Raw genomic sequence first — 21,520 nt, forward strand, 5'->3', positions numbered from 1 at the left:
TCTAATGTTTTTATGCTAATACTTACCGACGTATATTCTGTGTGTACTTACCTCCAGAGAGACGGGATTGCCTATAGTATTCTAGTTCAGTGTGACTATACTAAAGCACTTTTTTGCAACACTGTGTGGTTCATTTCATGTGTGATAAGTTACTGAGTGACTACTGCGGTAATGCAAGTGCTTCACACTCCTCCTAGATAAGTCTTGGCTGCTCACCACAGCTACCACTAGAGAGCCCTGGCTTCCTAGACACTGTGCCACTTACTAGTAAGGGTTGCCTGGGCCAACACCACACACCAGGCCAGCCTCCTACAGGCTCTCTTGGCCAGGAGAGCCATAACCTCCTCATGGAGAAGTGCCAAATGATCCTCAATCATCCGATTGTAGGGTGGTGGCATTGGAGGAGGGTTCGTCTCGAAGGGGAGGGAGTAGCCCCTTCAGACTATTTGCAAAACCCACATGTTCATTGTGATGGATTCCCAGTGAGGCAGGTGATGGCGGATCCTGCCTCCAATTGGCCCGGGATGGAGTGACCGACTAGGGAGGTTTGGAGGCTGCAGCGGGGGCGGTGGTGGGCTTGGCGGGCTGCTGGCTTCCTGATCAACAAGCATGTGGGATCCCGCGTCTGCGGCTACACAAAGCCTGTGCAGCATGCACAGCTCATTGGCCACAGCCACAAAAGGGGCGAAAAGCACACTGTGGGGAGGGGTGGCTCTGGCTCCTAGAAACTCAGGGAGGTGCGGTGTCGACCCAGAACCAGGCTCCAAAGACAGAGGGCTAGAACGTCAAAGCGCTTCCCGTGTTGCATCATCCTAGTGACAGGGTAAAGTTGAAGAACGTCTATGGTGGTAGCTTCTCTCGATCGAGAACAGGAGGGACATGGAATGGAGTGCCGTGCCGCCATCAGCTTCAGGTACCGCTCCCTCAATGCTTTCAGGTTCATGGCCCGGCACTCGGAGCATGACTGTGTCATGGTCACGCTCCAGGCACCACAAACACACGAGGTGCGGATTCATCACCGACATCATGATGTGACAGGAGTCAAACGACTTGAAACTGGTCCTACGTGACCTCCTTGATGCACCAAAAAATGTCAAAGAACTCGACAAAAGTTGGTTGAAGTCAGTCAAGAAATGACAGAGGGTAGCTCTTCTCCAGATCTGCGCATAGACTGGCCCACAAAGAAAAGAACAGACGTCAGCGTGCCTCTGTGGCACCTACATATGACTGCGACATCATCACGGCAAACAAGACGCACGCAGATTCCACCAACGCCATCTGACAGTGCATAAGGGTACTGATCGAAGCAAAAATCTCCAGGTTCAGTCTGACGATTGGGGGAATTCTAAGGTAAGGAATCTGCAACTAGAAGTCTCTATCAGATACTCAAAATATTGTGGTTTACCACACACAAATTCAACCAATTATTATCTGATGAAATTTGCACAGGTTCAAAGTGAGAAGGGTGTACAAATTACGGGCCCTCGTGGAATAAGACCATAAATGTTTATGTCAATGCATTGGTATTAACCTGGCCAGCAAGTGCCTTGCTGCTTAAGACCTTAAAAAAACTATATCAATAATAGAAAATAATCGAGATGTTGTACTCATCAGTTGTTCAAAAAATTGGCTAATATATATGCGATAGGGAAAACTGTCCCTGCTTACTCCATTGTTAGACGGACACAAAATGGGTGGGTAACAGGGGTGAAATCATTGTAGTCAGGAGGGCTCCAGAGCAGTGGTAAATATGTTAATATTAAAATGAAGTAGAATGTTGTATACACTAAGATGTACACATTTTATTTTTCGAAAGCGTTTTATTGACAAAAAGAATAAATAACAAGGTAGCTTCATGGATTGAAAATACAGACTAGGCAAAATGTCTAAGTAAAGTTGTTAGAAAACACAACTTGCATCATTCACAAAGAACACATTTATTGCTTTAACTGATGCTGCAATACACCACCCAAGCGGACAACACATGCATATCCCCGGCCATGAAAAAGAACTAAAGCAAATGAAGACATCCGTGCTTCTCTTGGAAAAAACGCTCCTGGCACACTAGTCCCCGGAATCCCGGCTACCCTGAATCTGTAAGCAACAGTTACCAGCTAAGAAATTTGTGAGAATATTCCTGAACAGAGTTTACTGAGGTTTGATGTCCTACCTGTAATCACCCATGGTGGAAGGTCCTGTTGACAAAATGAAAATGGTTACATCTGTGTCTAATAAATGGCATCAGGGTCGGACTGGGTCAGAAAATAGGCCCTGGCACCAAAATAAAAGTGGCCCCTATCAGTGAATTAGGTAGGTAAGAAAAAAAACAGAGCATGTTTGTGAATTGATGTAGTTTTGAACTAAAGACACACCGTGTAAATGTTTTGCAAGGCATGGAAATCAATAGTAAAAACCGGCCCAGGAGACCACAAAACAGGCCCCCACAAACAGCAAAAACATGATCCACACTCGATTGCTCTGTGGGCTAGTCCGACCCTGAATGGCATATACTCTTAGGGTATATATAGGCCAACAGCCAAAAAGCTGTAGCTGAATCCAATAAAAACCTTGCATAAGAAAGTTTTCATCAGGTTTTCTCTATGCGGGGTTTGCACTAGTGGGGCTCTTTTTCCCACATTCTGCCGGCAGAAAACCTTCTCATGTTTATAGCACACTCAACTTCGACATAGGGGGTTCTTTAAGCTTTGTCGAATCAGTCCACCAAATTTAAAGCTTCTTTCCATGTTGTGGGTATTTGATCCAGAGACAGCACTCACCTCATTGGCAGGATCCACTTTGTCGAAATAACACAGTGTCAGTAGTTCATCCATGCCAAGAGGAGAAAGGTGGACCTCTGTATTATTCTCTGTTTTCCACGGACAGGCCACTTAAGCGGGGGTTGTCTTCTGGAAGTTTAATAATCCCAATATGCAGACAGATTTTTCGGCCACAGTTGCTGATTGCTGTTTTCAGGAAGTAATAATTTGCAACTTTACCCTGACAGTAGCAATGTGTTGAAATGACAAAATAATAAAAAAATACTGTCTCAAATTGTACCATATAATTCCACATATTTTGCCTTTTCTTACACAGAGCAGAATAGCCAGCATACTTGGTGCCACAGGGGCTGCCTTAATACGGTCAAATCAGTGGTTAATTTGTAAAACAAGAAGTGCCAGGGTCCTCGTTAGAAGGGCAGGGCAGCTGGCCCCATCGATAGCCCCGGCCAAAGCTGCAAATTACAGTACCCACACAACTACTAACCATAACAACTGGGCTGCACAAATAAGTGATTATTAATGTGTGTTAAATTAATAAACAGTTGTGCTCATACACAAATTTTGCAGACAGTCCCACCATGTGGCAAACTGTCACAAGCTCCCGTGCTAAGAATTAGGTGCCGGTGCCAAGCACCGAAAACCACCGGATCAAATTAAGCACTGGGTCAGACAGAACAGTAGGTTTTCCAGATGCTGGAGTCTGTGACGGCTGAACTTTCGGTAATACTAGAATTGTCAAATTTCCATGAGCTCCCCAAAATCAAGCAGGGATTGCAACAAGGTTCTCATGCTATTGCAACCACTGCCAGCTCCACCACGAGACAAATTGCCATCCTTGTCCTCAAAGTGTAGCAAGAAGTTGGAACATTCACCAATTGTTGTCAGATGTCCCATGAGCAACCCCCTTTAAATGAGCCTATCATTTTCTTATGAGGACATTTTTTTTTATCCCAGATTCGGGCCAATTTTGCTTTGAGCAGTGTCTGACATATGTGATGTGTACAAATTCGCTATGCAACATGGTACAATACATTTGCTCAAATCCCATAACATTTTGCCTTGAACCACAAATGAGGTGAATTGATGTTGCACGATTAAACTTCATACTTTAGTGCTGGAGCCTGGGACAGAGAAAACTATCAGTTTTCAAAACATTATAATATATGCCTGACTCAGTCTGGTTATATGTCCTCTGGTGGATTCGCCTTGGGTGAAAGAACAATCCATCAATCGCGTCTATGGTATTCTCATGAAAATGAGGGCCCATATTTATACTTTTTTTGCGCCGTATTTGTATAATTGTTTGACGCAAAAGCGGATCAAACTTACAAAATATAATTGTATTTTGTAAGTTTGCGCCACTTTTGCTTCAAAAAGTGACGCCAATGCGACGCAAAAAAAGTATAAATATGGGCCGAGATCTTTTTGAAACACATAGGGAGTTGTAAATTCTCAAGGAGCATTTTGTGACCAGCCATATTCCTCTGACAGACAACACTCATTACCTTGAAAACTTATTAATCAGCCTGTAATAAAGATAGATTAATATAAAAATAGAAGGTACAGAAAGATCATTCTATTCACAGAGGTGTCAGGGCAAGAGAGAGCCCCAAAGAGCAGCAAGGAAGACATGTAGAACATGTTTTGAAGTCTTATCACAGCTTTTTCTTATCTGGAATGTTGTGGTGGGTAGGAGAAATGAACGGTGAAGCAGCTGGTCAAATTGATTTGAAAAGCAAATCTACCCAGTCACTGAGCTTCACTGTCAGTAGTTTTCATTGCAGTCACTTAGAATACAATTTCATGATGGTTGAGGGCATAGATTAAAGAACAACTTCGGAAAAAAAGTCTCAACGACATCGAGGCTAATTCAGAAGTATCATTTTTGCTATCTTTTTTTGAAGGAGTGAAGCAGGATGTTGATTCTGTCTTTTGAAGACTTAGAATCAATCCATTGTCCAGCTGAAAAAGCTTCAGATCCCCAGTCCGGTATACTTCTGTTCGCTCACATTTCTGCTCAATAATTTCATGGCTGACACAAGGTGGATCCCAGGGGTATCAGTGACAAATTTTCTCAGTCATTTCTCTCTGCCGGAAAACAAAAAGAAAAGCAATTTCTGTGTTAATAAGAGATGTCATGAACCATGATGTTCACAATTGATGTTGCCAAGGTCAGGACAACATAATCATTAGGAAGGGAAGAAAAATAATGTGCTTCTACTTCAAGTAGTACTTCTGGAAAGAACAGATTTCAGTCAACAGTATCTCTTCACTGCTAGAAGTAAGACTAGACAGAGATGGAAATGTGTCAGAGTGATGAAGCCATTATACTGCAACCCAGTATGTTTCTGTCTGCAATCAGTTCTTGAACCCATTGAGCTGTTGTATCATGTCAGTTTCAGTGTGGCCCACACCTGTGAAACATGAGACAACAAGGGGTGCCCCCAAACACTTGTTCAGCCTACTGAAGTCTGGTGTAGTGTAAAAGACGAATTCAGTGCTTTTGCTCTAGTTTGTTTATGGAGACATACACAATTCCTTACATTTAACACCCTGTATCATGATCCCACGGCTTCTGCATATTCAGGTCACCCACAACAGAAGTTATCTATATACACGAAATGGTGTCCCATCAGGATGAAAACAAATTACCAACCAGAAATTAATTACTTACAGGCAACCACTTGTGAGAATACAATTCTTGAATTTCAAACAGATACTGCTCTTAGTTTAATAAAATGTTCAGTTCACCATCATGACGAAACCAAGAACGCAAGTGCTACAGCACCAGAGTACCATTGTTTGGCATAAATATCAGGTCCGAAAGATCATTTAAAAAATATTGCTGCTTTGGTGTTACCAATAGAAAATTTACATTCAATGGGGTGGCAGTTTTGTAAGCAATATTCAGGGCACAATATTCATGTGAGTTGGTGTTTCTGCCTTTAATATACGAGCATACAAGCACTGACTGACTCAGTTACCTCCCCTTTCCTTACTTCCTAGGTCCTGGTGGTCTAGTGGCCATACAAGTATTTTCTCTCTGTCGCTCTTTCACTCTTGCTTTTTCTGTCTTTTCTCACTAATTTTTTCCTTTTCTTTTCCATCCCTCCTCCTTTCCTCTGCTCTCTTTCACTCTTGATTTTCTGCCTTTTTCACGCGTTTTTGCTTCTCTTTTCCATCTCTCCTCCTTTCTTCTGCCCCCTCCCGTGCCACTATGCCACTGCGGCCCCGCCCCTCCTCCTCCCCACGAAGCACCCTTCCCGCCCTCCTACCTCCCAGCTGACCGCTCCCCCGTCCCAATTCCCTTCTTAATGGCGTCTGCAGTGCTGTGAGAGGGCAACTGCACTGACATCCTGGTCAGTGTCTGCTGCCCTCCCAAGCTCCTCTGGCTGCTGCTGCCTCTGCCTTTTGCCTGGGACGAACTGAGAGCCTCCTGACTCTCAGTTCGAGGCCCTCCTCCACCCGAAGGCTCATCCCTGCGCCTCATCCCTGGTGGTCTAGTGGCCATCACAAGTAAGTATTTTCTCTCTGTCGCTCTTTCACTCTTGCTTTTTCTGCCTCTTCTCACTAGTTTTTCCTTTTCTTTTCTATCTCTCCTCCTTTCCTCTGCCCTCTTTTACGCTTGCTTTTCTGCCTTTTTTCACTCGTTTTTCCTTTTCTTTTCCATCTCTCCTCCTTTCCTATGCCCTCTTTCACTCTTGCTTTTCTGACTTTTTTCACTCTTTTTTCCTTTTCTTTTCTATTTCTCCTCCTTTCTGCTGCCCACTTTCACTCTTGCTTTTCTGGCTTTTTTCACTTGTTTTTCCTTTTCCATCTCCCCTCCTTTTCTCTGCCCCCCTTCCATGCTGCTCCGGTCCCTGCCGACCCAACCCCTCCCCCCCCGAAGCACCTTTCCCTCCCTCCTACCTCCCAGCTGACCACTCCCCCGCCACCTCCCTTTCTTAATGGTAGCCACAGCGCGGCCACGCCGCTGGCAAGCTGAAAGTGCGCTAAAGGCAAGCCCGTCTGCACCCGTCCGTGCCCAGGGCCAGGAACCCTGGATCTCTGTTAAACCACCCCCTGGCCTGCCTCCGTTACGCTCCTCCGCCTCAAAACCAGACACCTCAGCAACTGCTGCATCATCTCCCTCAAGGACACCCATGGACCTTTCACCAGCAGGATCTGCAAGTTCAGTGCCAGCCTCAACAAGCTGAAGGTACTCTCCACACACAAATATACCAACAACCGCTACAACCTGATCAACCGTCTGCTCCTGAACATCCGCTCCCTCCACAAACATGGCACCGAACTCTGGGATTTGATCGACACCGCCCGACCAGACATCGCCTTCCTTACCGAGACCTGAACAAACCCCACCTCGGGCCAGACTTCGCCATCGCCATTCCCGATAGATACAGCATCCTAAGGAGGGACCGGCCCTTCAGCCTGGGCGGAGGTCTCGCCATTGTACACAAGTCCTCACTAAGTGTCAAGGCCGTTGCAGAAGAGCAATGCATCACCATGGAACACCTTCTCTTCCTGGTCCACTCTAACCACAACTCCTCCATCTGCGACACACTGGTGTACAGGCCACCCGGCCCGGCCCAGTCTTCATAGATGACGTTGTAGACATCCCTACCCCCCCCCCCAGGCCCTGGCGTCAAAGGACTACCTCCTCCTCGGTGACCTGAATTTCCACCTCGATGACCGTGTCTATTCGACAACCTTGCCACCCTTGGCCTCAGACAGCCGGTTCTCTTCGCACCCACACACATCGCAGGACACACACTGGGCCCCATCTTCACCTCAAGCAACGGGATCACCATCGAGACCATCTACACCCCAGACTGAACCGACCACCACTGCATGCACTTCACAATCACCGCACCCAGCAGCTGCACCCGCACCCGCACCCACTGGACGGAATTTCATTGAGGCCAACAACTCCCTGGATAGTTCCTAGTCTGGATTCCAAAGCAACCACAGCACGGAGTCAGCCCTCCTGGCAGCCACCTATGACATCTGATTACTCCTAGACCTTCACCAACCGCAGCGCATGACCTCTCAGCAGCCTTCGACACGGTCTCCACAGCACTCTACGCACCAGACTCCACGACATAGGAATCCATGGAAGAGCCCTGGAATGGATCCACTCCATCTCCAGGAGGACGCAGAAGGTCAGGCTCCCCCCCTACACATCCAGACCCACGGGAGTCAACTGTAGAGTCCCGCAAGGATCTTCACTGAGTCCCACACTGTTCAACGTGTCCAAGGCCCCCCTCGCAGCCATCATCAGCAGCCACGGTATGAACATTGTGTCATATGCCGATGAGACACAACTCATCATTTCCCTCACCGAAGACCTGGACACGGCCAAAAGGAACTTCCACTCAGAAATGGAAGCTGTCACCACCTGGATGAGAGAAAGCTGCCTCAAGCTCAACTTCGACAAGACTGAGCTCATCATCTTCGGAAACGCCACCTCAGCTTGGGATGACTCCTGGTGGCCCACATCCCTCAGCGCCCCCCTGCACCAACTGAGCAGGCCCGCAACATAGGTATCATCCTAAACTCCTCCCTATCCATGACCCCCCATGTAAACTCAGTCAACTTCTCCTGCTGGCACACACTCCGCAACTTCGGAAGATCTTCAGATGGATCGCAGCAGACTGTCACAGGACAGTCACTCACACCTTAGTCACAAGCAGGCTCAACTACAGCAAAGCCCTCTACTCCGGCACTTTGACTAGAAACGTCAAAAAACTACAACTCATACAGAACGCCGACGCCAGACTCATTCTGGACCACCCACGCCAAGAACACATCTCCCAACACCTGAGGACACTCCACTGGCTCCTGGTCGGGAAACAAATCATCTTCAAGCTAGTCACCCACATGTACAAGGCCATACACAACGCAGGACCAGACTACCTGAACCACCGTGTCTCCTTCCACTCCCCCGCCAGATCCCTCCGCTCCACCCAGATGGCCCTGGCCACCATCCCTCACATCCGTAAAACCACCACCAAAGGACGATCCTTCACCTACATGGTAGCAAAGAGCTGGAACAACTTCTCCCTGCACCTTAGACAAAGCCCATCGCTCACCATCTTCAGGAAGAACCTCAAGACGTGGCTCTTCGGATGAAGCACCTCCCCTCCCTCCCAGCACCTTGAGACCCTCACTGGTGAGTAGCCGCGCTGTACAAAAACTGATTGATTACAAAAGCTAATTGATACGGCTCATGATATCCCCACTCCTAAAATCTGTATGTGAATTTCCAATATTATTGAGGGTCCTCCAAACTATCACCAAAACTTTATAGCTCTCACATAACAGTGATTTAATTGCAATTCTACCACTACCTACATAGTTAGAGGATGAGAAAGCAGTTCCTAAACGTATACATTCAAACACTGTTTGCATGAAGGTCCTCTCCATAGCTTTCCGGCAAGACATGCTGAACTGAAGAAAAATGGAAGTCTCAAATAAGAATATGCCAGGCGTACCGGTAATTCTGAGGTGGAGAAAAGGCAGTCCATTACAAGTGGGACCCAGAGGGTCCATGAAGAAATGAGGAATTACTATGGAATCAGTAATTCTGGCTCATATTCCACCAATAATTCCTAATTTTCCCCATACTTACACATGGAGATTCTGCTGTGTTCAGCAGTCAAAATCCCTGGGTGAAAGTAAAGAGATCTGCTGTTTTTTGTGGCTCTCATAACTCTGATACGGCCACTAATTCCTGCTACCTGTGGCATCACACTAAGAGGCCACTCATAATGAAGGCCTCAGTCTAGTGCACAAGGACACTTCTCCTACATAAAAATGGAATTAAGTTCTATTTGCAACCAATGCAGTGGTTTACAATACAAAATTCTGCTCTTAATTAGCTGAATTCCGCCAGTCATCAGTCCCACAAATTCCAAAAATCCTTATTTCATCATGCTGCTAACACAATTTTTTAGACCAAAATTGTACTTCCATGGGCTTCAACTGCTACCTGCTGTTATTTCAGACAGGCCTTTTAATCCACCTGGCATTTCCCCGGTGGGCTGGAGCGCTTGGAGGCCTGATATGAAAGCCCATAGCCCCTCCTGGTGCCTCTGTCACATTTCCCTGCCCCCTGAGGATAATTGTACCAGGCAAGAGGAGACCTCAAGAGAGAGAGGGCCAGATTTACAAGAAAGTGACCATCAGCTGTGATGCGCCACTTTCCTTGTTCCCCCTTGCGCCCCCCTAACAACACCATGTGTGCGCTGTATTTACAATACAGCACACCATGGCGCACGTTAAGACAATAGCATCCAACTTTATGACACTATTGTGGTACTTTTCAGGATTAGCGCCATAAATTGGGGTGATAATCCTGCAAAGTAAAGGGAGTCCCATTGAAAGTAATGGGCATGTCATTTTAACGCCTGCTCTGAGCAGGCACTGAAAAATGACGCTAAAAATAGCGCAGTGAAGTGTAAATTAGACTGCTCCATTTTTACGGGCCTCCCTCCAGGGCAACGTCCCACTTGCATACATTATGCCTTGCGCAGGCATAATGTGGCTCAAGGGGGTGCAAAGTGGTGCAATGCAAGCATTGTGCCACTTTGTAAATATGGCAAAGGGGAATGGCCTCCTTAAAGCCACATTAGTGTAAAAAATAATTAAGCTAGTTCAGCACTAAGAGGCTCTAGAGTCTTGTAAATCTAGCCCAGAGAGTGGGAGGGGGAAATGAGGAAGGTCGAGAGAAAGTGATCAGAGAGGTAGAAAAGGAGGAGAGATGGAGAAAGAGAGAATGGATCAATAGAAAGAGAGAGATTGCGGGAGGAGATTAAAGTAGAGGGACTGGTTTGAGCATTTTTGCCAGGGCTACTTTTAATTCCTCTGTCAGGCCCTGACAGTGTTTTAGCAAACCCAAAGTCTGCGCATTTGAGAGCACTAAGCATTGGAAAGTGGCAGTAAGTTTGATCCAATCCACCTAAGGAAGAACACAAAGGTAAACGACCAGAGCAGTAAAAACATTATTAAAGAGATCTAGATGAATGAACAGGCATCCTTCGAGGTAACATGTTCACCTACACAAACGGATAATTGCAGCAATAACAGATAGTGGCGATTAGTCAACTTTCTCAAGTGTCCTGCATAGCTTTGCACCGTCGGCTTGAGCTGGAAACATTTGCATTTGTTTTGTTAACATCTGCAAATTATGCAGCAGATAATAGATTGTGTTTTCATCTGAAAATGATGCAGCTGATGAGAGATGGTTAGGTGTGTGTGGCAAATTCATATTTACACTCAGAAACGGTATGGAGTTTTTCAAGGAGTACCTGCACGTTTCCAGACCTGCACTCTCTCTAAAAGCAAACGGCTGCCTGTTCTCCATGTCTTTATTATTTTCACTTTTAAGGTCTTCTTGTTAAACAAAGTAGTCTTTTTGGTGAGGGAAATCATGACATACCAAAGAGGGAGCGAGCTGAAGGGCAAACTAATGTAACCGAAATGCAATCAGGATCAGACTGGGACAGAAAATAGTTCCTGGAACAAAATAAAAGTATCCCCCATTAGCAAATCAGATAGCTAAAACAAGCATTTGTAATGCAATGGGTCTCGCATTTGCTCGAGCTACAGCTATTAGCGTTGTAAATTCCTAACTGGACTTTTCTTGCCACTTGAATTGAAAACGAAAAATATAACAGTTGGCATAAGCGAGCCGATTCAAAGAGCCATGGCCGCTATGAGCATGAGCGCGAAGGAGAGACACAAAAAAAGTTTGCTCGCAGTCAAACGTCTTGCAGTCATGCAATTATCCATGTAACAGGGGCAGTATGCAAGGCGGTAACAAAACCGCCCCAAGTAGGAACTATTGTAAATGATAACAAAGGATTTTTGAAAGGCAAACCCATGAACGAATGAAAGTGATGGGCGTGAGGTGGGCATATTTAAAAGCCCCCAATACTTACAACAGGTCAAAGCGCTTGTGCACTCAACCTAAAAAGTGGCCCACATTCTGGAAATCGGGTCAGTTTTGAACTTGTAAAGACAAGATGTATACAAGTTTTGCAAGGTATAGAGGACTGCTTGAGCTTTTGTGTGCTGAAGGCAGTGTTTGAGGTAATATTATTGAAATCAACAGTAAAAAGTCACCCAGTACACCATCAAACAGGTCTGCAAAGGCCAAAAACGGCCCAATACCTGTTAGACCAGCCTTTCTGGCTCTGCCAGAATGACTTGTAGGTCAGTCCGACCCTCAATGAAATTGGCAGACGAAGAAGCCTGGTCTCATATTATGACATGAACAAAAGGTCATTGACTCCTGATCATTACGATTTTCTGTGATAGGCTCAAACTTGGCATGGCCATTTATTCTGGGGGAAACTGATTATCCTCCCAACGTCACCTACAAAATACTTTACCTGTGAGTGCACACTGAGACAGAATAAAGTGGACCTTCAGCAGTGTCCAGTCACTCACTAAGTAACTGAACTCTCATCCTGACTTCACAGCCAGACATTGCATCGACTTACAGGAAAACATCACACACATACATGAAAGCCACTGGCTTTGAAGTCTGTTCATTTATTCAGCTGCAAGGAAAATCTCATTTAGCCAGTTAGGCATCATTCAACAATTTCAACATTCCTCTTGTAAAGCTAAGGGCTGGGTTCATAAAAAATGTTTTCCCTTTTTTGAAGCCTGCATTTATTAGCTTTCACGCTTGAAGTATTTCTGCAGCCATTTCCAATCAATTGTTACAAGAAGAACGTCCTCGCTCTCAAGTATTTCATGACCTAAGAGAAAACGCCCGTGAAATGTTGGGCTGTAAATGTGATATCTCTAGCTATGTTCTGTTTATATTTCTAAGAATGTTTGACAACGGCAGAAAACGGATGAACATTTGAGACGCATTCCATCCAAATGTTTATTCCTTTTTATGTCGGTGTTAAACATACGTTTAGCTACATAAAAATGGCATCACTTGAATTGTACTGATCTCTTACACCGAGTTTTTCGGCTTTGATGCAATTGTCACTCAACTTGATCTTATCAGTCTCAAGAGGATAAAAGGCTGTGTCAGCCTATAATGAAGTCTTTCTGCCCACAGTGTAGTTACCATCACATGGCTGACCATGAACACTGCCATGCCTATCCTTTTTTTTCTTTTTTTTCTCCGTTGGATTAGCGCTGGTTATTTCTTTGGCTCTATTTAGCCAGGCCTTCTCTACACGTTTCAGCCTTTTCCAAATGTATAAACTTAAATAATAGAAAAAAGAATATAAACAAATCCCCAGAAGTTGATTATGTTCATGCTGTCTTGCACAGACCAGGGGAGCATTTCAAAATGGCTTCCTAGCGCCTTAAAATCCAATAAAAACCTTAGGCCCTGATTTAAGAGGGACACTTTAGCAGCGCCTTCCTATCATTTTTTTTACGCTAAGGCAGCGCTACAGTGGCCTTTTCCATGTGCCATATTTACAAAGTTGAGCAATGCATGCATTGCGCCACTTTGTACCCCTTTGCACTACATTATGCCTACGCCAGGCATAATGTATGCAAAGGGGGCGTTCTCCCCATTAGGGGGGGCTGAAAAAAATGGCACGAAGAAATCTAAGACATTTCTTTGCGTCCTTTTTTTGGCACTATTAATGCCTGCTCAGAGCAGACGTTAAAAGGGGGCACACCATTGTTTTCAATGGGTCCCTATGTACTGTTCAGGGTTAGTGCCAACATTTTGGTGCTAACCCTGAACAGTACATTAATAGCTTCAGAAATTCTGCCGTCCCCCTAACCTGCGCCATGGTGCGCTGTATTTTAAATATGGCGTACACATCGTGCAGTAGGGGAGCACAAGGGGCCGCAAGAAAAGTGGTGCTACATGTAACGTAAGGCCACTTTTCATAAATCTGGTCTGGCATACGCTGGGCAACGTACAACCTTGCGTTGGACTGTTTTTTAGTCAGGGCTCATGTCCCTGTGTGATGCAGTATTGGCCATTTGTTTGCGAGGCCCTTGAGTCAGGGCCCATGTTATACCCTCTCACTCATGCCTACAGTCGCACACACATTTCATGATCTTATTTTTCAAATATTGCTACAAAGCTTGTCGGAAGGCACTAGTGCCCTGAGCGGCCAAGACAACAGGGGCACGGTAGGCGGGAGACAGGAGTGCCCCAGGGGAACACACAAGGGGTAAATCTGCCCCAGACCAGAAGAATAGTTTTGGACGTCCAGTCAATATAACCACCATAATAGATGTTGTTGGGAAGTAATAGGCCTTTAAATTATTTAGGAATCAGCTCTTCTGGCCACAGCCCGCTGACAAGATTCACAGACACAATGTGCGTCTTTTGAAGTGCGCCTCCATTCCTGACACAATACTTCACCATCTTGCAAAGAATTGAAGCTGTAAATAAAGCTCCCCGGAGGAAGACAATATTTATCGAGATGCTTTCCTCTCTCCTTTTCCTCAAGCTTACAAAATGGCCAATGTGTCATCGAGGAGAAAGGATTATTTTAATTAGCATTTTCCATCAGCTTGTTCTTTCTTTTTACGGCTTATAATAGCCAAGCCTGCCTTTTCAAGGAATGTTCATGCAGTTCAGGGAATAGAAAGAACGAGGAGCACCTTGGAGTCACGTGATCCTAGGTAGAAACCCATTGCTGTCATTGGTGGGTTGAGAAATGGAGAAAGGGTGTGGGCCTCCGAGGTACCTCAAGGTAATCATTGATTCCTCTGAAGTCTCTGTCAGGGATGTTTCTTAGGAATTACGTGGAATTTGCATTTAATGTTGTTTGTACAAGTAATATAGTGCTTAATTCGTACCAGTGTAAAGGTCGTGCTGAGTTTTTTTCTTGGAACCCCCGCCACTAGCACTGCTGAATATCCGGGTTGCAGAATACGGAGACTGTTTTGTCGAAGCAATCAAGCCAGGGATTGCACAAATCATAAAACTCACTTATAGGAACTGGTATAATTCAACAAGTAAACCGGGCATGGACTGGAAGGCAGAATGTTTCTTATCATTTCTTGTCATTTAACTGTGTGCCCACATTTAAGCAGCACTTAGATACATGACAGTGAATTTGTGCAGTGCTCAGTACATGTGAATGGGAAAGACAGTTCATCACAGTCTTAAAAGGTTTTTTGATGTCGTGGTAGATTGCAAGTTGTGACACCACTAGATGTGTTGAAGCCGTTTCAGCCCCAATGGTCTGGCAATCCAAGGGTCTTCATCAGCACAAAAATCTGTTAAGAATAACACCACTGAATCCTGTCTGCATTCATACGCTAAAAAGACATTGTGATATAAATCTCTGGAATAGCTAGGATAAGTAGTTTCAGGAATGAGTACAAAGGAAGTCTTTTCCACAGTTTGCATGGGTCCAAGAGTGTTTCACTTGTGGCACTGCGTATGTTGTGGCCTTTTTGTAGCTTTTCACTCTTGGGAATGTGCACCCTGTAACCAGGTCCTTAATCAGATTACAGAGTTGCACTTTAAAAAAAATATATCATATGTGTCAAGTAGTATATGTTAATCATAGAAGTAGAAATCCGTTGTGAAGTTAGCCTTGCACTGGAAGAAATTGCATTGGATAAGACTGCAACCAGAAAACCCAAGTATATGAAATAAGTAAGTTATAGAAGTATGCAAATGTCATGGGTAGCACAGTCACAAAATATCTGTGGAGCATACGACAATAAGCTCCTAATGCCTGAACGCCCCCTTGCATACATTATGCCTGATGCAGGCATAATGTGGCGCAAGGGGTCGCAAAGTGGTGCAAAACATGCATTGCGCCACTTTGTTAACATGGCGAAGTGAAAATCGCTTCTGGAGCCACATGAGCGCAAAACAAAATGACACTAATGTGGCACAATGAGCACTAGAGCCTTGTTAGTCTGGCCCCTAGTGGCTCAGGAGATGGAGTGAGCATTCCACTAGAACTATGGCGGCTCTCGTCAGATCTCCATAGAGATTTTGATTCTACCCAGGATGATGTCATAGGGGTAGACAACCTTGCCACCAAACACTTTAATGAGGAAGTGCCAAAGCTAATTAATTTGATCATTTACCACCTTCTACGTCTTTACCTCACCAGACATACTATGGCAGCTCTCAGGACAGTGTGCAAAAAGACCTTGTCTTCACTTAATTCCAACACCTCAGCAGAAATCCCAACCCCTACCAATCACAGCCATGATCTACCAATGTGCAATGGGTTTGCTACAGTAGTAGAAAACCTTGTGCTAATCTGCTTGTACCTATCATGGCCCAAAGCCCCAATCCGATGCATTTGTTCTGTAAGAAAGTCATAGCGAAGGAAGGACAGGCTAACTAGGGAAGGCTAAAAATATAGGGTGAAAAGGATAAAAGACTTGTAGGATAAACTTGGAATGTGAGTCTTTACGTGTAGTATAAATAAATAAAAAATCTCACTGCACATTGATGTCATATAGTGTGCATTTGTGTGGAAACTAAAAAATAAATACCGAGCGAGAATGTTTCAATATGTGATGTGAGATAAACCCTCAGTTCACAAAAAACATGTTTGAGGGCGTAATAAAATAGTCCATCATTTTACATATTTTGTTAATATGACAAAATATGTTCAATGTCGGCATTTCTTGCATCCAGATACCCTAAGAAGCAAGACCTTCCTAATGGATTGAGTATGTTCATTTTTAGGCCTTTCTTGACACTATGCTCGTCACCAGACATTATGTGACTTTATGTGATAACAGAAAAAGAGCTCTCAGAAGCACTACTGAAAAAGAGACTTTGGCATTGCTCGCATGTTGACAGTACAGCATTTGATTGAGTCGAAGTTGTGTCATTATGCTAAAAATAGAGTGGTTGTATTTCAATTATTGTCATGTGTTGAAGGTTATGCTCACAGCATGACTGAGTTGGTTATGGGGCAAGGGCGGCTGGTATGTGTGGGCATGATGGGCAGGGCACCACTATTCATGGGAACCGAGGATTAGAAGAGAGATTGGAACACAAGCTGCTCAGCAAAATGCTTCTTCTCCATATTGAAAGAAGCTCCAGATTGCTCTCTCAATGCCGGTGTAACACTTTGTGTGTTCTGAGGCCCATATGGTATTTTCAAGCAGGGTATAGAGGGCTGGGGGCAGGGCAGGCCAGCAGAGTAATGGTAGGAGCGGTAGCATTTGTTTGCTGCCTATGGGCGTTACAGTCTTACATCATTAAGTATTTTACACTGATTGGGTCTCTGAATGGCTTACGAGGAGTCATGACAACTCTGGACTTCCGGAAGTGCTGTGGTGCGCATGTGGCGGTGTATTTTAATCCTAGGTCTGGCTGCTGGTGAGTGTTTTGTGTCTTGCAAGGTGCCTGCTACTTCTTTTAACCTTTGGCATGGGGTTCACAGGAGCATTTACAACAAGGTGGCTGCATCATGATCATGACTGGCAGTATGATGGTGCGCCAGTCAGCTCTCCTTCCTCATTGCTGCACATGGTGTGATGCCCAGAGTGACACTGAGCAGGTTCACCATTGGTCTTACGCTCCGGGTATGGTGCTGATGTGTATGAATGTGCCTGAGCGTGTGTGAAAGTAAATGCGCGCTTTCTCCTTCCGGGGATGAGTGCACTTATTTGTGTTCAACAGTTAACCTATGGAAGTAGACCTAAGGGCACATCAGTAACCGTGGGAGAGACAACAAATTAAAAGAGAGAACTGGGCCAAGTGTCAGTCTTGACTCTAAGAGCCCCTGCATGATCTGAGCCATGACAATGTCTTTACATAAAGCATGCTACACACTTATTACTACAATATGATAAAAGCATTGGTAGCCCTTGCCAGGCAGCACCCGCAGTCCGTGCTGCACTTCTTTGAGGCATTCACAGCGGTGTTGTGAGTGCCCCACCTAAATCACACAAAACACCGAGCATGGGCTGGAGAACAGGAGGTGAAAGGTCATTATTTTTCTTTTCTGTCTCTAGATACTCTCACTTACTGATGCTGGCATTGTTCTGATACACAGATCCTTGTAGGGAGCTGGTATTCCAAGGAGTATTAATGTTGTCCCGTTAATAGGAGATGCTGCAATTTCCATATGACAGGCTATCCCTGCCCTCACCCACTGGGCAGTTTAATCTGTGACTGACCACTAGAAAAAAGGCAGAAAGCCGGGAACTAACTTTTATTTTGCATTTCAGAACTCTGACCCTAAAACCATGACCATAGGATCTATTTTTTCAACCAACAGCATGTTGCATTGTGGGGCTTATAGTTTTATTTTTAACCGTTTTATTATAAGATCAAAACACACACATGCAAAGGTCTATTGGATAAAATGGCAAAATTGACTGGAGGTGCTGTAGCTGAACTGGAGCTACTTGACGCTATCTTTTAACATTTTAAAAGTTGCCTACTCCATTTAAAAATTGTTTGTTTTATGCACAAAGCCAAAAGTAAACTTTCCTCACATATTTTGTGAGGGTTCACTCTTTTATTCACATCATGCATTAAAACAAGCATTGGCAATCTGGATTCTGGATTTTCTTATGTGGAGTGAAAAGTTTTATACTGAGCTTTACAATAATAATACAACATGGACCGCCGGAGTGCAACCTTCCCTAACACAAACAATAAGTTAAGGACAGGTGTCAGCAGCAGAAAGAGCATCATATGATCAAAAAATTATCTCACACATACATGACAAGAGCAACACTGGTAGCTAGTGCACTAAAGAGTGAGTGAGAAGCGTTAATTGACTGTTGCATAATTTTCATAAGCAGACATAAACATACAGTAAGTACAAAAACTCCTGCAAGAAATAGCTAAACCCATTGTAGACTTACCACACACTCATGTTCTTGGATAGGGTGAACCTGCACCTACCTCATGTACTATAGTTAATCAGTGGGTCCCATGTCTTGCATTGGGATGCATTCAAGAGTACTACTGTTCACTGGTTGTACAGTCTCCTAGCTATTGGGTTCCCTGGTTTGGGTGAAGTTATGTCACTTACGCTGACATGTATTTTTTCCCTTGGTTAAACTGTTAGATATGTACTAAAATTATAGGTGGGTAAGCGCAAAATATTTTTTACTGGTGTCTCCCTACCCAAGATAAACAACAGGTAGGCCAAGCAATGGACACTTTTCTTTTCCATCCAGTTGTTTTGGAGCTTGCATATTGCAACTTTGGGGTCTTGTATCTCTCACAGGAATATAGGTACACACTAGCCTCAAAAGGGGGTGGGGTGATCGGGCAGGCCTTGCAACAGTTACTGGCGAGGTTGTAGGTATGCAGGTTGTTTCTCAAGAGTGGTCATTGTAATCTCAGTCTGCACATTGAAACAGACCATGCCCATACCACCAAGCCACACTTGTAACTAACTGGGTGCAGGTAGCAGGAGTACATAGGGCTTGAGACCTTGAAATATATGTCCAACACCAAAGCCCCTCCTGTTTCATTGCTAGCATCAATAGGGCAGTGGTTGTAAGGAGGTGCCTGTTGGGTTCCATAATTAACTGCATCCCCATCTATGTTGCATCCTGACTGAAACATCAGTGCTATGGAGGCTTAAGGGAACAACTCTTGGCTTGGGGCCCGATTATGAAGACAGTGGTAAGGGAACCGCTGTCACTTTTCAGCGATCTTCCCGCCTGCTTCCCTGGCAGTCCAGCCGCCAGATTACAAAGTGAGCGGGAAGACAGCCACCATTTGTACTCCTGTGGCAGCAGCGGAATGGTACAAGCGGGACATGGAGGAAGTGCTGCCATTAGTACTGCTGGCCTGATGACGAACTGTCTTTTCACTGACCTTTCCCTAGCAGGGATACTGCCATTCGTGAGTCTGTGGAAAGGCAGTACTGCAGTACTGACAATCCACTTTTTCACCAGTCTGCAACATGTCCAAAGTGCACCTAATCACACATGGCTATGTTCTCTCGTCCAACATTATTGGGTCTGCCCCCACGATCACTTACCCCGCCCATAGCATGCAGCATCACAGTTCTCATGCTTTTGGAACTGCAACAAGTTCACTGCTTCCAGGTTTGCCATTATGACTCTGGCACCGCCAACCGGCCAGCCCAGAGGGAAGCTCTAAATAAAGCTGTCACGAAGACCGGTTGCTCGGAGAGGTACTGGGACCCACTGCTGCAGCAGAATGGTGGTAGAACCGCCAAACTCTGAATTGGGGCTTTAGCCTGGACCTCCCGCTCTTCTGCAAATGCTGGTGAGACTGCCACTTTACATATCGCCAAGGTACTAACGTTTACATAAAAAAGTGTATATTGGATTGTTTCACTTTAACACCTTAGATTATATCACTGCCTGCTCTGAGTTGGCTTTGTTAAAATTTGCGAACCACACCCTTTCTACTGTGACAATTTTATTAATAATCCAAGAAACAAGTTGGTTGTCTTGTTTCCTCCTATATACACATTTTTTTTTATAGCTGGAACAACATTACGGTTTGCAACAGAGGTTGCTGTACATTGTGCATCCTCAAATATTTTAAGGTGCTTTCAAATGTGGTGATCATGGAAAAGGAGGCACAATTGAGAAAATTATACTGTTTGGTTAAGCTTGGAAGCTGGGATTGAAAACAGGTTTCTTGATTAGAAGTTGTGCAATTCAGATCCTGGATGGACAGTGCAATATTCAATCAATCAATCAGTTAATTTGTAAAACACGCTACATACCCGTGAGGGTTTCAAGGCGCTGGAGGGGGGGTGGGGGGGTGCTGCTACTGCTACTGCTCGAAGAGGCAAGTCTTGAGTAGTTTTCTGAAGGAAAGAAGGTCCTGGGTCTGTCGTAGATCCGGTGGGAGGGTGTTCCAGGTCTTGGCGGCGAGGTACGAGAATGATCTGCCGCCGGAAGATTTGCGTCGGATGCGGGGGACGGAGGCAACGGCGAGGTTAGCGGAGCGGAGATGCCGGGTGGGGGTGTAGAAGCTGAGTCTGTTGTTCAGGTATGATGGTCCGGTGTTGTGGAGTGCCTTGTGTACGTGGGTGAGGAGCTTGAAGGTGATCCTCTTGTTGACGGGGAGCCAGTGAAGGTCTCTTAGGTGGGGGGTGATGTGGCAGTGGTGAGGGATGTTGAGGATGAGTCGGGCGGAGGCGTTTTGGATGCGTTGGAGGCGTTGAAGGAGTTTGGATGAGATACCGGTGTAGAGGGCTTTGCCGTAGTCGAGTCTGTTGCTGACGAGGGCCTGGGTTACTGTTTTTCTTGTTTCTGTTGGGATCCATTTGTAAATTCTGCAAAGCATGCGGAGGGTGTTGTAGCAGGAGGAGGAGATGGCGCTGACCAGCTTTGACATGGAGAGTGAGGAGTCGAGGGTGAAGCTGAGGTTTCGTGCGCTGTCGGTGGGCGTCGGTGGGGGACCAAGCGTGGACGCCCACCATGAGCTGTCCCAGGCGGCGGGGGTGCGCCCAAGAATGAGGACCTCTGTTTTGCCCTTTTGGCCTGCTGAAAATTGTATTAGTGACCAAAGAGACAAGTTGGTTGTACTATGCCTTCTATGCAAGCCCGCTGCTGTTATTATAGATGGAACAAGACTATGGTCTATAAAACCATTAGATAAGAGTTTTTGTACAATGCACATCCTAAACTAAATCATTTCAAGGTGCTCTCAAATGTAATGATCACCGAAAAAGAAATCAGAGTGAAGAAAAGGAATTGCCGTGGGTCACGCAGTTTGATCAAGCTGGGAAGTTGCAATTGAAACCAGGGTCTCTGGGTCAGGACCCGGCAACTAGTTTTGCCCCTGGTCCAATTAAAAGCTT

At 45.2% G+C, this 21,520-nt stretch overlaps 1 protein-coding gene across 2 annotated transcripts in view; it reads right to left on the reverse strand.

Annotated features, from left to right (window-relative positions):
• Positions 1–1,800: 1,800 nt before the first annotated feature.
• MOB3C (MOB kinase activator 3C) overlaps positions 1,801–21,520 on the reverse strand; it is a 227,112-nt gene continuing 207,392 nt past the window's right edge. For both annotated transcript variants that reach the window (XM_069232734.1, XM_069232733.1), the window contains exon 4: positions 1,801–4,868. In XM_069232734.1, the coding sequence (XP_069088835.1) occupies positions 4,839–4,868 (30 nt within the window). In that variant the 3' untranslated portion in view covers positions 1,801–4,838. The remainder of the gene's footprint in view (positions 4,869–21,520) is intronic.

This window comes from Pleurodeles waltl, chromosome 4_2 (genome assembly GCF_031143425.1).
Source record: "Pleurodeles waltl isolate 20211129_DDA chromosome 4_2, aPleWal1.hap1.20221129, whole genome shotgun sequence".
In the NCBI taxonomy this organism is placed as follows: domain Eukaryota; kingdom Metazoa; phylum Chordata; class Amphibia; order Caudata; family Salamandridae; genus Pleurodeles; species Pleurodeles waltl.